Source organism: Silene latifolia, chromosome 1 (assembly GCF_048544455.1).
Source record: "Silene latifolia isolate original U9 population chromosome 1, ASM4854445v1, whole genome shotgun sequence".
NCBI classification, from domain to species: domain Eukaryota; kingdom Viridiplantae; phylum Streptophyta; class Magnoliopsida; order Caryophyllales; family Caryophyllaceae; genus Silene; species Silene latifolia.
In genome coordinates, this window is record NC_133526.1 from 11843418 (window position 1) to 11855762 (window position 12345).

The window sequence follows — 12345 nt, forward strand, 5'->3', positions numbered from 1 at the left end:
AAACCCTTTTCATGCATGGCTACGTCCGAGAGCGTTCTGGCCTATCGGAAGTTTAGGCAAGGAGGCTCTTCCCTCGAGCTTTATGCTGACCATGTTTAGGTCGAGTACAACCTAAAGGCCGCCATTCACACGCAACATCTTGAGCAGGAATCTGGTGCGGATGCCTTCCGTAAACTGCTCGAAAAGTATGAGTCAATGTGCTTAGAGGAAGACCCGGTAAATGCAATAAGTTTGAGGAGTGGTCGCACTTATGACGGACCAGAACATACTCCAGAAAGTTCAAACGCCGAGGCAGGGATCACTGTTCAGCAAAATGACGAAGAATTGCTGAAGGGTGGTCGATCGAGTGAACTTACCTCTCGATCGACCGATGCTGAGGAAGAAACCCCTCGATCGAGAGACGGTGCTTCTCGATCGAGTAAGCTGCACAATAAAACCTCTCGTTCGAGAGAGGTTAGCAAGAAAAGCTCTCGATCGAGCACTTCTGAGCCTCGATCGAGAGATGATGAGCCTGCGGACACGTATTCCAATGCTGATCGTAGTGGGGTACCCTCCTGTGCTGCGAGGGTGTCAAGAACTGATAAAGGTAAAAAGAAAGAAGAGGACCCACTTCCTATGGTCAAGGTCCCTTACCCGAGTCGATTACGCGACACAAAGACGGAGAGACAATTCAGCAAATTCGCAGATATGGTAAGAAACATTCAGGTAACCATTCTTTTTGCTGAGTTAATTACCCAAATACCTCCTTACGCAAAATTTATGAAGGATATTATTACGCGTAAGAGGGAATTTGGAGAAACCGCTACTGTCGCTTTCATGGAAGAGTCTAGTAGTCTAATTTCGGGAAAGTCTCCCCCTAAATTGAAGGACCCGGGTAGTTTCTCTATTTCCTGTATTATAGGAGATGTGGTGATAAATAGGGCGCTGTGTGACCTTGGAGCTAGTGTCAGTGTCATGCTCTATTCTATCTTTTCTAAGCTTAAATTGGGTCACCTAAAAACGACCAATATCACCCTACAGATGGCCGACAGATCTGTCAGACGACCCTTAGGTATCTTAGAGGATGTGCCTGTCAAGGTAGGCAAATTCTTTATCCCAGTGGACTTTATTGTTTTAGATATTGCTGAGGATACCCGTACCCAGATTATTTTGGGTAGACCGTTTTTGTGTACAGCTGGAGCTATTATTGATGTCAAACTTGGGCGTTTGACTCTAAAGGTAGGGGATGATGTGATTACGTTTAGTCTGCCCGAGACCTTGTCTAGACCAATGATAGAGGATACTTGTTATTCTGTTGATATTATTGATGAGTCTGCTTACGAGTTTTGGTCGGATTCCTTAGTTAAGGATCCGCAGAGTCTTTGATGTTTCTAGATGAGTGTGCGATTTTTCGGATGACGAGGACGATGTCGAGCGATTGCTTGGAATTACTACGGATGAGATAGAGATGTCGACGTTCAGCTGGAACAGGTAGAGAACTTGGCACACACTTTGTGCTCAGTCGAGATAAAGGTCCCCGAGCTTAAAGCTCTTCCCTCTCACCTTAAGTATGCCTTTCTTGATGATACTAAGCAGTTTTCAGTGATTGTGAGTGCTAAGCTCAACGACGGACGATTAATCGCTTTATTGATCGTTCTTAAGAAAATAGGAAGGCGATGGGATATTCGTTGGATGACCTTAAGGGCATCAGCCCTGATGTCTGCATGCATAGGATTGAGCTAGAGGATGATCACAAACCTTGCAGGCAGGGTCAGCGAAAGCTGAATCCGAAGATGGAGGAGGTTGTGACGGTTGAGGTTATAAAACTACTCGACGCAGGTATTGTTTATTCAGTTGGGAATTCTAAATGGGTAAGTCCCGTTCAGGTGGTACCTAAGAAAGGTGGTACTACAGTTGTCCGAAATGAAAATAATGAGCTAGTACCTACTAGACTAGTGACCGGGTGGCGGATGTGTATAGATTATCGGCAATTAAATGCCGCCACCAAGAAAGATCATTTCCCCTTCCTTTCATTGATCAGATGATAGAGAGATTGGCTTCCCATGAGTTTTTCTCGTTATCTGGATGGGTACTCGGGTTCTTTCGGATCCGTATTCATCCAGATGATCAGGAAAAGACTACTTTTACTTGTCCGAAGGGTGTCTTTGCTTATCGCAGAATGCCTTTTGGTTTGTGTAATGCCCCTGCCACCTTTCAGAGGTGTATGATGAGGATCTTTTCTGAGTATATCGAGTCTATCATGGAAGTCTTTATGGACGACTTCAGTGTCTATGGGAATGACTTTGATAATTGTTTAGCTAACCTTGATAAAGTTTTGCAGCGATGTATTGGGGTTAATCTAGTGTTAAACTGGGAGAAGTGCCATTTTATGGTAAATGAAGGCGTTGTCCTTGGGCACTTAGTCTCCAACAGGGGTATTGAGGTAGACAGAGCAAAGGTGCAAGTAATCGAGCAATTACCCCTTCCAGTTAATGTTAAGGGGGTGAGAAGTTTCCTTGGTCACGCTGGCTTTTATCGTCGGTTTATCAAGGACTTCTCAAAGATTACTCGACCGCTTACACAGTTGCTTCTAAAAGATGCTCCTTTTGATTTCAATGATGAATGTCATTCTGCTTTTAACACTTTGAAGCAGGCTTTGGTCTCTGCACCCATTATCCAGCCTCCGGATTGGAAGCTGCCTTTCGAGATTATGTGCGATGCCAGTGATTATGCACTAGGAGCGGTGCTAGGCCAACGGAAGGACAAAGCGCTGAGTGCGATTTATTATGCGAGCCGAACTCTGGATGAGGCTCAAGTGAAATATGCTACCACGGAGAAGGAGCTCTTAGCTGTTGTTTATGCGTTAGATAAGTTTAGATCGTATTTGTTGGGTTCTAAAGTTATTATTTTTACGAGATCATGCAATAAAAACACCTTCTGAACAAGAAGGAAGCTAAGCCCAGATTGCTGAGATGGATACTCCTTTTACAGGAGTTTGACTTGGAGATTAAGGATAAGAAGGGAGCAGAAAACGTCGTAGCCGACCATCTGTCGCGTCTGATACAATAGAAGGGGGAGGATTCTCTTCCTATTAATGATTCTTTCGCTGACGACTCTTTATTTTCTGTTGATGTTTTTTCTGTGACCTATGTGAATTCTAAGGATGGTGCTGAACCTTGGTTTGCGAGACTATGCTAACTTTGTCGTCGAGCAATCGCGCCGCGATTTATCTCATCGGCGCAAGAGGTTCTTACACGATGCACGGCAATATTTCTGGGATGACCCTTATTTATTTAAGGAGTGTGCAGACGGACTCTACAGACGGTGTATTCCGCAGTGGGAGACCAAAGCTATCTTAGAAGGCTGCCATTTGGCTCCTTGTGGAGGACACCACGGTCCATCACGTACCGTGGCTAAGGTATTGCAGTTAGGTTTTTATTGGCCAACTCTTTTCGCTGACACTAAAACTTTTGTTGCTAGTTGTGATGCTTGTCAGAGAACGGGAAACATTTCCAAGAGACATGAGATGCCTCAGAACGGCATCCTAGAGGTTGAGATTTTCGATGTATGGGGCATTGATTATCAAGGGCCATTCCCGTCTAGCCAAGGTAACAGGTATATTCTGGTAGCTGTAGACTATGTGTCCAAGTGGGTGGAGGCAATTGCCACTCCCAATTGTGATGCCCGGACCGTGATTAAGCTGTTTCGTAAGATTATTTTTCCCCGTTTTGGTGTCCCTAGGGTCGTCATTAGCGATAGGGGTATGCATTTTAGAGAACAACAGGTTGACTCGCTTTGTCTTTCTTTGTCTAAATATGGTGTCAAACACCGTAGGGGTTTGGGGTATCACCCTCAGACTAGCGGACAGGTCGAAGTCTCTAATAGGGAACTAAAAGAGATATTGAGTAAAGTAGTGTCTAAATCACGGAAAGACTGGAGTGCTAAACGAGAGGACACGTTGTGGGCTTATAGGACGGCTTTTAAGACACCAATCGGTGCTTCACCGTATCGTTTAGTGTATGGAAAGTCTTGTCATCTTCCTGTTGAGCTAGAACATAAAGCTTGGTGGGCTATCCGCCAGCTTAATTATGATGCTGACTTGTGTGGTGAGAAGCGTTTATTGCAGCTAGATGCGCTGGAGGAGTTTCGGCTGAACGCTTATGATAGCTCCCAAATCTATAAGGAGAAGACTAAGCGTTGGCACGATAAGAGGATTGTACCCCGTGAGTTCCATGTTGGGCAAAAGGTGTTACTGTTTAATGCCCGGTTGAGACTATTTCCTGGTAAGCTGAAGTCCAGATGGAGTGGTCCGTACACGGTGACTGGCGTCACTAAATTTGGATCAGTTGAGTTAGAGGACTCCGAGGGGAATCGCTTCAAAGTTAATGGTCATCTTGTGAAGCATTATTATGGGGCTGATGCTGTGATTGGACGCGTCGAAGTTCTCTTTTTCGACGCGATGGCAGAGAGTGATGTTTGACGCTTATAGGTCGTGCGGGACCTTATAAACCTACGCTTATCGGGAGGCAACCCGATTGTAAATTGTTGTTTTTGTTTTTCGAACTTTTAACTTTCTTTATTTCTGTTTGGCGTGCGTTTGAACAATTTTAATAGTATTTTTGCGTTTTTGGTACAGCACAGGTACCGTACTGTTGCTTACTGATGCAACAGCCCTCGATCGAGTAGCCTTCCTGCTCGATCGAGTGGTCTTTCACCTTCAAAGCTCTCGATCGAGATCCTACTTACTCGATCGAATTTCTGCTCCGTTAAAATCCTCGATCGAGTCTTACCTGTCTCGATCGAGTACCGTGTTCTTCTCGATCGACCTACTCCTTTGTCGATCGAGAGCCCTACTAACCTCTCTATCTGGTTCGGTTTGGGGAGGTCCGTGGTCTGCACGCTTTTGTAAGTTTTCGACTCTCCCTCTCTTTCGTTTGCATCTCTTTTCCTTTACTTTGTACAATGGGGACATTGTACAGTTTGGTTTGGGGAGGGTTTACATCCGTTTGCATTGCATGTTGTTTTTGTCGCATTTTTGTTACCACGTTTACTTACGTTTGCATTGTATTTTATTTCATAAAAATCAAAAATCTCAAAAAAATTGAAAAATTTCAAAATTCAAGGAAAAAATCATTTTTATTTTTTGTGGACAGCGGGACGCCCACGGGGGCGCTTGGTGAGAAGCGAAAACAAGCGTTTGCATTTTGTATGGAGTCGCCACCAATTTTTATGGGAAATTGGAACCGTTCGAATACCTCATGTCATGTCAAGACACAAAGTAGTGACATGAACACTAAGCAATCGTTACCCTTAGCATTCTATGTCTAGAATGACTCTCGTGGATGCCAATGAACACGGGTGCTCACGGAGATCTGGAGTAAGGGGTGAGGGTACGTATTAGGAAGCTCTTTTGATCGAACACCTAATCCCGCCCGCCTCGATAGCGGCCTCTACTAATGATTAGGGAAGTTATTCGTACTTGATATATCGTCGGCTATATGCATGCAATGCAACATCCAAGTTTTAATCCTAGCATGTGAGAATTAGGCTAAGTCGGTTGACACGTAATTAGCATACAATTGGGTCGAAGTAGGATTTAATGCTCATTTACATGTGAAAACATACAAGCAATAAAAGAAATACAATAACTACGAATTACAATAATGAAAATTACATTAATTACATTGGGATAGGCGATTTATGTCGAAAATACCTTTAAAACGGATGATTTGAGAAAAAGAATAAAAGAATAAAAGAAAGAAATAAACGAATAGAAATTAGCGATATTACGAATAATAGTTAATTAATACGTAGACTAATTAATCTATGTCAAGGCAGAAACGGAGTTCAGGGACAGAACTCGGCCAGAACAAAGCAATGAGCTGCGTCCTTTGAATAGCGCAGCAGACGTTAACGCCTGCTCCTTGGCTGCTCGATTAAGGCCGTGGAAGCCGTGATTGCAAGCCGTTAATGTTAATTGATGAATTTAATGATCGATTGGTATTATTTACTCGGATGTAAGTGATTAGCATATTATTTGACATATGAATGGGTCATGAAAACAGTAAAACATGGATGAGACGGATATGAGATGAATTAATTATGATGGAATAAGGATTATTGACAAACTAAACAAATTAATTAATTAATTAGGTTGTATACGATGGATTAATGAACATATGGTGAACATGCGATGAATATGACAATAAACAGATGAAAATATATCAAAGGGATCGAATTACAGAAACTCAATATGAACAAATCGAATTTCTACAACCCGGATTGAATTTAATGACGAAAACCCGCAAATATGAGATTATAAGGGATTTAAGTCGGATTTAATGACGAATTAATTACTAATGATGATGATTAATATACATATGAATTACTAGTGATGTTTATCAAAGAATTGACGAAAACAAATAACAAAATAAATAAGAAAGACGGAATTACAGAGGACGAAGAAGAAGAAAAGAAGCGAACCGGAATCTGCGCGGCCTCACGAAGAGGCGCAGCAGGAACTGCGCTCCTTCGAAGAGGCGCAGCAGTTGCTGCGTCTTTTCTCGACTGTCAGTCTTCTGAAAATCCGTAAAAAGAGGTTTTAAAGACGGTTTTAGAAATCGGTTTTAATGGTGTTTTCGACATAAATCTTACAATTGATTATACGATAAATAAAAGTACAATAAATAAATAAGGATTATACACCCTCAGACTTACATGTTGACGAAACGAGATGAACTAAGATATCGACTAGTGAATGCTCGACGCGAATGTAAAGAAAGTGCCCTCGCAAGAGGAAAACGATTGATTAATTAAGGTTGATTAAGTGTAGTTGGTCAAATTGGTCGGTCATGCAACGGAGAGGCTGGTACCCGGAAAGATCCGAGCTTACGTGGTCGGAAGTCCAAGCACGTAGGCGCCAATTAGTAAGAACGAAGTCTAGAATGCAAAGGGAGAAGAGAAGGGCGGACACTCGCGTGAGAAATATGAGGAGCGAAGGCTCCTATTTATACTAATCACGTGAAGAAATAGGGTTTCGGAGACTCTTTGGAAGTGAATCTCGGAAAGATGTGAAAAAGATACGTAAAACATGCAAAGAAGGGCCTGGGAAGAGGCGCAGCAGCCACTGCGTCTCTTGGAAGAGGCGCAGCACTTGCTGCGTCTATTCCCAGGAGGTTTCCTCCTGCTGAAAAAAGATTTCCGCGTTTGAGTTATGGTAGGACGGAAATAATTCGATTATCTTATGAATATTACGGGATATTATTTGCCAAAAGATAAAATTTGTGAAATATGGAATAGAAATATCCGGAACATTCCAGAACATTCTGACTCGGGATTTAACAGTTATAAGAAAATGGAGACGGTTTTTGACCCGGACTCCGAATGTACTCTAATTACTGCCAAAACGACCGTATCGGGACGTAGATGACAACTAAGAGGTAGATATTAATATTTGAGCAATCACTTGACGATAATCTTACGAACTGTCACAAAACGTTCCGCATATCGAACATGCGGCCCAATCATCACCGGGTGGTTTGCGGGAGGTGCAGAAATGAGGTATCTACAGAGCCCCCACTTTGACCGAGGCTTGGACAAGGCGAAAGTCAAAGTATAGCCATCAGGTCAATCGAAGATTACAACCTGACGACTATGGCGACGCAAGGCGGCTCAAGGGGTCTGAGCCAAGGACCTGTCGTCGGGAACATTTTAGAGTCTGTCGACTATCGGGGAGGGTCGTTTAAAGTCTATTAGACTACGTGAGGAAGCTCGCCAGCCATAAGAAGAAACCATACCTGAGATACCCCTGGGTGAAGCGGGACTGAAGATGCTTCGGCAAAACTCTTTGGTCTGAAGATAACTTGGTGTCTGAAGGCATTAGGGGTCACAGGGAACTTTGGTCGAACTCTGCGGGGAAACAAGAAATATTGAAAGCAGCAGGACGTCAGTAGAAACTGCTGGGGAATCCGCTTGCGTCGGTCTCAAGCGAATTTCTGGCAAAACTTGAGGTTGAATCTGCTTGCGTCGGTTTCAAGCAAACTCTTGTTGGGGAATATGTCGACGACTAGGAACATCTTGATCGTCATGGGAGAAATCTTGAGTGAGCAAGATCTTGCAAAATACTATCTTGCGATGGGGACAGATTTACTAGGAACATCTTGATCGTCATGAAAGAAAATCTTGAGTGAGCAGTACTGCAAAATACTACTGCGCTGGATATAAAGATTTGAGCAATACTGCAAAATACTGCTGCGCTGGGGGCAAATGAGTAATAATATGCAACAGCCCACTGCCGGCTGATGAAATGCGGGTCGGAACGAAAGAAAATCGTCGAAATGGACCAAATAAGTAAAATGACATCGAGGAAGAGGCGCACCAAAGATGGGCCCACGAATAACGAACTCATAACGGATTTTTGAAAATCCATATGGAGGGAACAAAGGAAGAGGCGCAGCAAGAGCTGCGTCTCTTGGAAGAGGCGCAGCACCTGCTGCGTCTTTTCCCCAATTTGGCTTTTTCTGCGTAAAAACGCGAAATCAGACGGATTGTGAATTCTTGCATTTCTCTCTCAAATCTTCACCATTTCCGTCAAGGTTTGATTCAAAAGCTTGCTTTATATATGAATAATCGAGGTATGTGTTCCAATCTTGCATTAATCTTCTTTATTTGTTGAATTTTGAGCCGCGAGAATTAGGGTTTTCGACCCTTTTGATCGAAAATTTGGGGCTTTTCCCCCAAACGGATTTGCCATGCCAAATTGATGCTAGAAATGGATAATAGGTAATATTAGGAATATAACCATGTGTTTGCTTCGAATTTTCATCGAGTTTTGAGCCTTTGAACGAATTTTGAGACGGCTTTACAGCTAAACCGTAAATTGCTTCGAAAATAGCCTTAGGATTGCCCATTTGTGATGAAACTTGGTATTTGGAACCCTTGGATGATGGGTAAACTTTCTACCATCTCGGAATTTTGGTTTGTGACAACTTTTTCAGGACACTTTTCTAGGGCATAATCACCATTATAGCGAAATGCTGCCGAATTTTCGACTTGAACCCGGAACTAGGCTTTGACTTGGACTTGACTTGACCCAATTTATCACATGAGTGATTGGGTTGGCGGGAATATGGCCAAGGATGGCACGGAAAGAGCAGTTTTAGAGCTTTGAAGGCTCGAAAATCCCTTAACAAAGGCTTGTCGTCATGTGACGCGGCCTGAATTTACTTTTAACGTTGCAGGTGATGAGGCTTCTACTTCTGGGAGGACTCCCATGGAGATAGACGCCGCTGTTGTTGAGGAGGCTTTAGAGCAGGCCTTCACCGCTGCGGTGATGGCTGCTGAGTTTCACGAGGAGGAGGCTGTCGAGGAGGAGGAGGCCCCGAGACGGGCCAACGTTGGGCGAGGAGGTCGTCAGCTGAGGGGAGCTTCTGCGTGGGTCGAGACCTGGGAGAGTAGGCACCTCGTGTGGGCTGCAGAGGGTCATCTGTCCTACAGGACGGTGAAGAGTCTGGTAAATAGGAATTCACTACTCGTTATTCATCCTCTTTCATTCTTTTAGCTCAAATTTCTTTCACATTTTATTCAAAACTAAAGATAGCTTTGTTTCAAATTATAATACGAGGCCGGGAACATCAGGTCGTTCTCGGGTTACACGACAGCGATGGAGCACTACGAGCGGCTGTCGGCGGAGGAGAGGGCCATGATCGAGCGTGGAGCGTTCGGTCCCCTGGTTCAGGTCTGGAGGGATATCGTGAAGAGGAAGTTGCGGGCTAACCTTAGCCTGGTCCGCGCTTTCTTGGATCGGTTCTGGGATACGACTTCCACGTTTCACCTACCTTTTGGTGAGGTGGGAGTTACTCGGAGGATTACGGCATGATTTCCGGTCCGCCGTGCGGCGACCGAGGAGATGGTGTGGCCGGATCATCGCTATGAGGGCGGATTCGGCCGAGGCGAGGAGAGATTGATCGGTGGAACTTGTCGCCGAAGGTGTTGCGATCTTGGGTTTGGTACCCAGCACTTACGTCCGAGACTACTTTGCGGGGAAGACCCCGGAGCTTGTGACGATCGATGGGAGGGAGACGGCTCCTCCTCCCTGCACAGCTGAGCAGAGGGCTCGTCTGTGGCTTTTGTGGTTCCTGTCTTCGATTTATCTCGGAGACAAGGGTGAGAGGCTGTCGACGAAGCTCCTTCCCTTTCTTTCTGGCCTGAGTTCCCTAGGACGCTGGGACTGGGTCACTGCTGGTTTTGCGGTCCTCATCCGCTTTATGAGGGCCATGGTTCGTCCGGAGTTGATGGAGAAGGGGACTTCTCCAGGTGCTGTCGGACCTGGACTACTGTTGGAGGTATGAACCTTCCTTTTAATAGCAAATTCCTTTCTTTATCAAATCACGAATGATCGTCATTGATTATTCTGCTTTACAGGCGTGGGTGTACTCTTACTTCCCGAGCCTCGCGCCCAAGAGGACGGAGCTGCTGGAGAGGGCCTATCCCGTGGTGAGGGATTGGGTGTTGTGCCGGACGAAGAGCAAGCGTTCTTCGCACAACGTCTACCGGCGGGATGTGAACGCTCTTCAGCTGAGCAGCGTGAGTATCCCATTTGTATTCATTTACTTTTCTTATACTTTGCTTTTAGTTGACCATAGGAATGATCTTTGCCTTATCTTGTCGCAGTGGGTGCCCAGACCTTGGGCGGAGTACGCTATAGCGCCTCCTTTTGTCGCTGAGGTCCTTCGACCTAGGAGCCCGAGTAGGCTGCTGTTGTGGACGTCGATGGGTCCTGTGTGGTATTTGGGCGAGCGTTTGGCTCGTCAGTGCTCTCGGGACGCGTTGACGGTTCCCGTTGATCCTCCGAGGACGATGTTCAGGGAGCCTTCTGAGGCTGAGAGGGAGGCGGACCTGGCTGGTGCCAGTGGCGACGACCTTCTTCTCCCTGGCGAGGACTACTCAGCGTTTCTTTACGGGAGGTTTGCGTACTGGCCAGTAGTGGTGAGTATCTTTTACTTTTCTTTGATTTGATTTTGAGAATTACGACGAAAGATCATCGATTAATGAGAGCTATTTGTCCTTGCAGGAGGTCGAGGCGGCGGGCATCGAGCCCCCAGTGTATCTCGAGACCCTTGAGTACATTGACGCGACTGGGAGGACGACGATCTCCGAGCTGCGTGACTTTGACGTAGCGGTGACGGATGCTGGCCTAGACGACTGGCAGCATCTGATTCGGAGGGTGATCCTCCAGCTTATATACCTTTCGTGTGAGAACACATTTGAGTGAACTTGTTCAATTTATTGAGAATTTCTCTTGAAATGCAGGTCGCGCCATCTCGGTTCGTGGCACTATGGAGGGTGGCCAACCGGCTGCGAGCTACCGCCATCGAGGCACTCGTCGGTGGTCGAGGTCGTCAGGTATGAACCTTATTTGATTTCTTTTGGTTTTTGATTTCCAATTTTGCTCGAATTGATTGACATGAGCCAATTTGTTGCTGTTTACAGGCTGACCGCGAGCTGGAGCGAGAGTTGGCCCAGTCCCGGGAGGAGACGGCTCGCTTGTTGAGGGAGCTCGAGTTTCGGGATGCCGAGAATGCTGTTCTTGCGGCGAGAGTTGCTGAGTTGGAGGGCGCCCAGCAGTAGTTTTGTGTAGTTTTGTAGATTTGTACATTTGGACTTCTGATTTGAACATTTTTTTTTTGGACTTTGTTTGGGGCGCAAGCCCCCAGTTTGCTTGGACTTTTGGACTTTGTTCGGGGCGTAAGCCCCCAGTTTGCTTGTACATTTGTATATACGACGGCCTGAGTGCCTTTGCTGCTGGGTTGTGTTGCTTGTACCTGCAGGTTAGTTCTTGAACAGGTTTGGTAGACAACGGTTTACGCCGTCATGCTGCCGATATTTACATGGAAATCACGCAAAGCATACATTTTATATATGGCCTTAATTAGCGCAAAAAGAAGACTCAAAAGAACGCGAAAATGCAAAAAATGCAAAAATTTGGCGGAAATGACCGGACGGTAGGGAGGGTTACCCCCTAAAAAAAGAAAAAAAGAGAAATTTATAAGTGTAGAAATGAAATGTTGAAAGTCGTTAAAAAAATGAAAAGAAAATTATTTCCTAATAAAGAAAAGAAATTTATTTCCTAAAAAAAAAAAAAATATTTCCTAATAAAGTAAATAAATGAATTAAAATAATGATAAAAAGAAGAATTAAATGTGATGAAAATGGCGAAGGTGTCGACGTCGCCTCGAAATGCATGCCCGCCAATTTAGGAAACTTGAAACATGGTAAACTGCTCGTATTTACCAAAATAAAACCCCGCAGGAATAGGAAATCGTGCGTTTATAGAATTAGGAAAGATCCAACGCGGAAATCTCAGAA

At 44.8% G+C, this 12345-nt stretch overlaps 1 protein-coding gene across 1 annotated transcript; it reads left to right on the forward strand.

Annotated features, from left to right (window-relative positions):
* The first annotated feature begins 687 nt into the window (after positions 1 to 687).
* LOC141638700 (uncharacterized) lies at positions 688 to 1365 on the forward strand. Its single transcript, XM_074448041.1, has 2 exons — positions 688 to 1051; positions 1118 to 1365. Exons 1-2 carry the CDS (start codon positions 688 to 690, stop codon positions 1363 to 1365), a joined length of 612 nt encoding a protein of 203 aa, XP_074304142.1.
* The last annotated feature ends 10980 nt before the right edge of the window (positions 1366 to 12345 follow it).

Coding starts and splice junctions, on each gene's coding strand:
- LOC141638700 (XM_074448041.1), top strand. CDS start 688: ATGGTAAGAAACATTCAGGTAACCATTCTTTTTGCTGAGTTAATTACC. Junction 1,052..1,117: donor ATCTGTCAGACGACCCTTAG/GTATCTTAGAGG, acceptor TTATTGTTTTAG/ATATTGCTGAGGATACCCGT.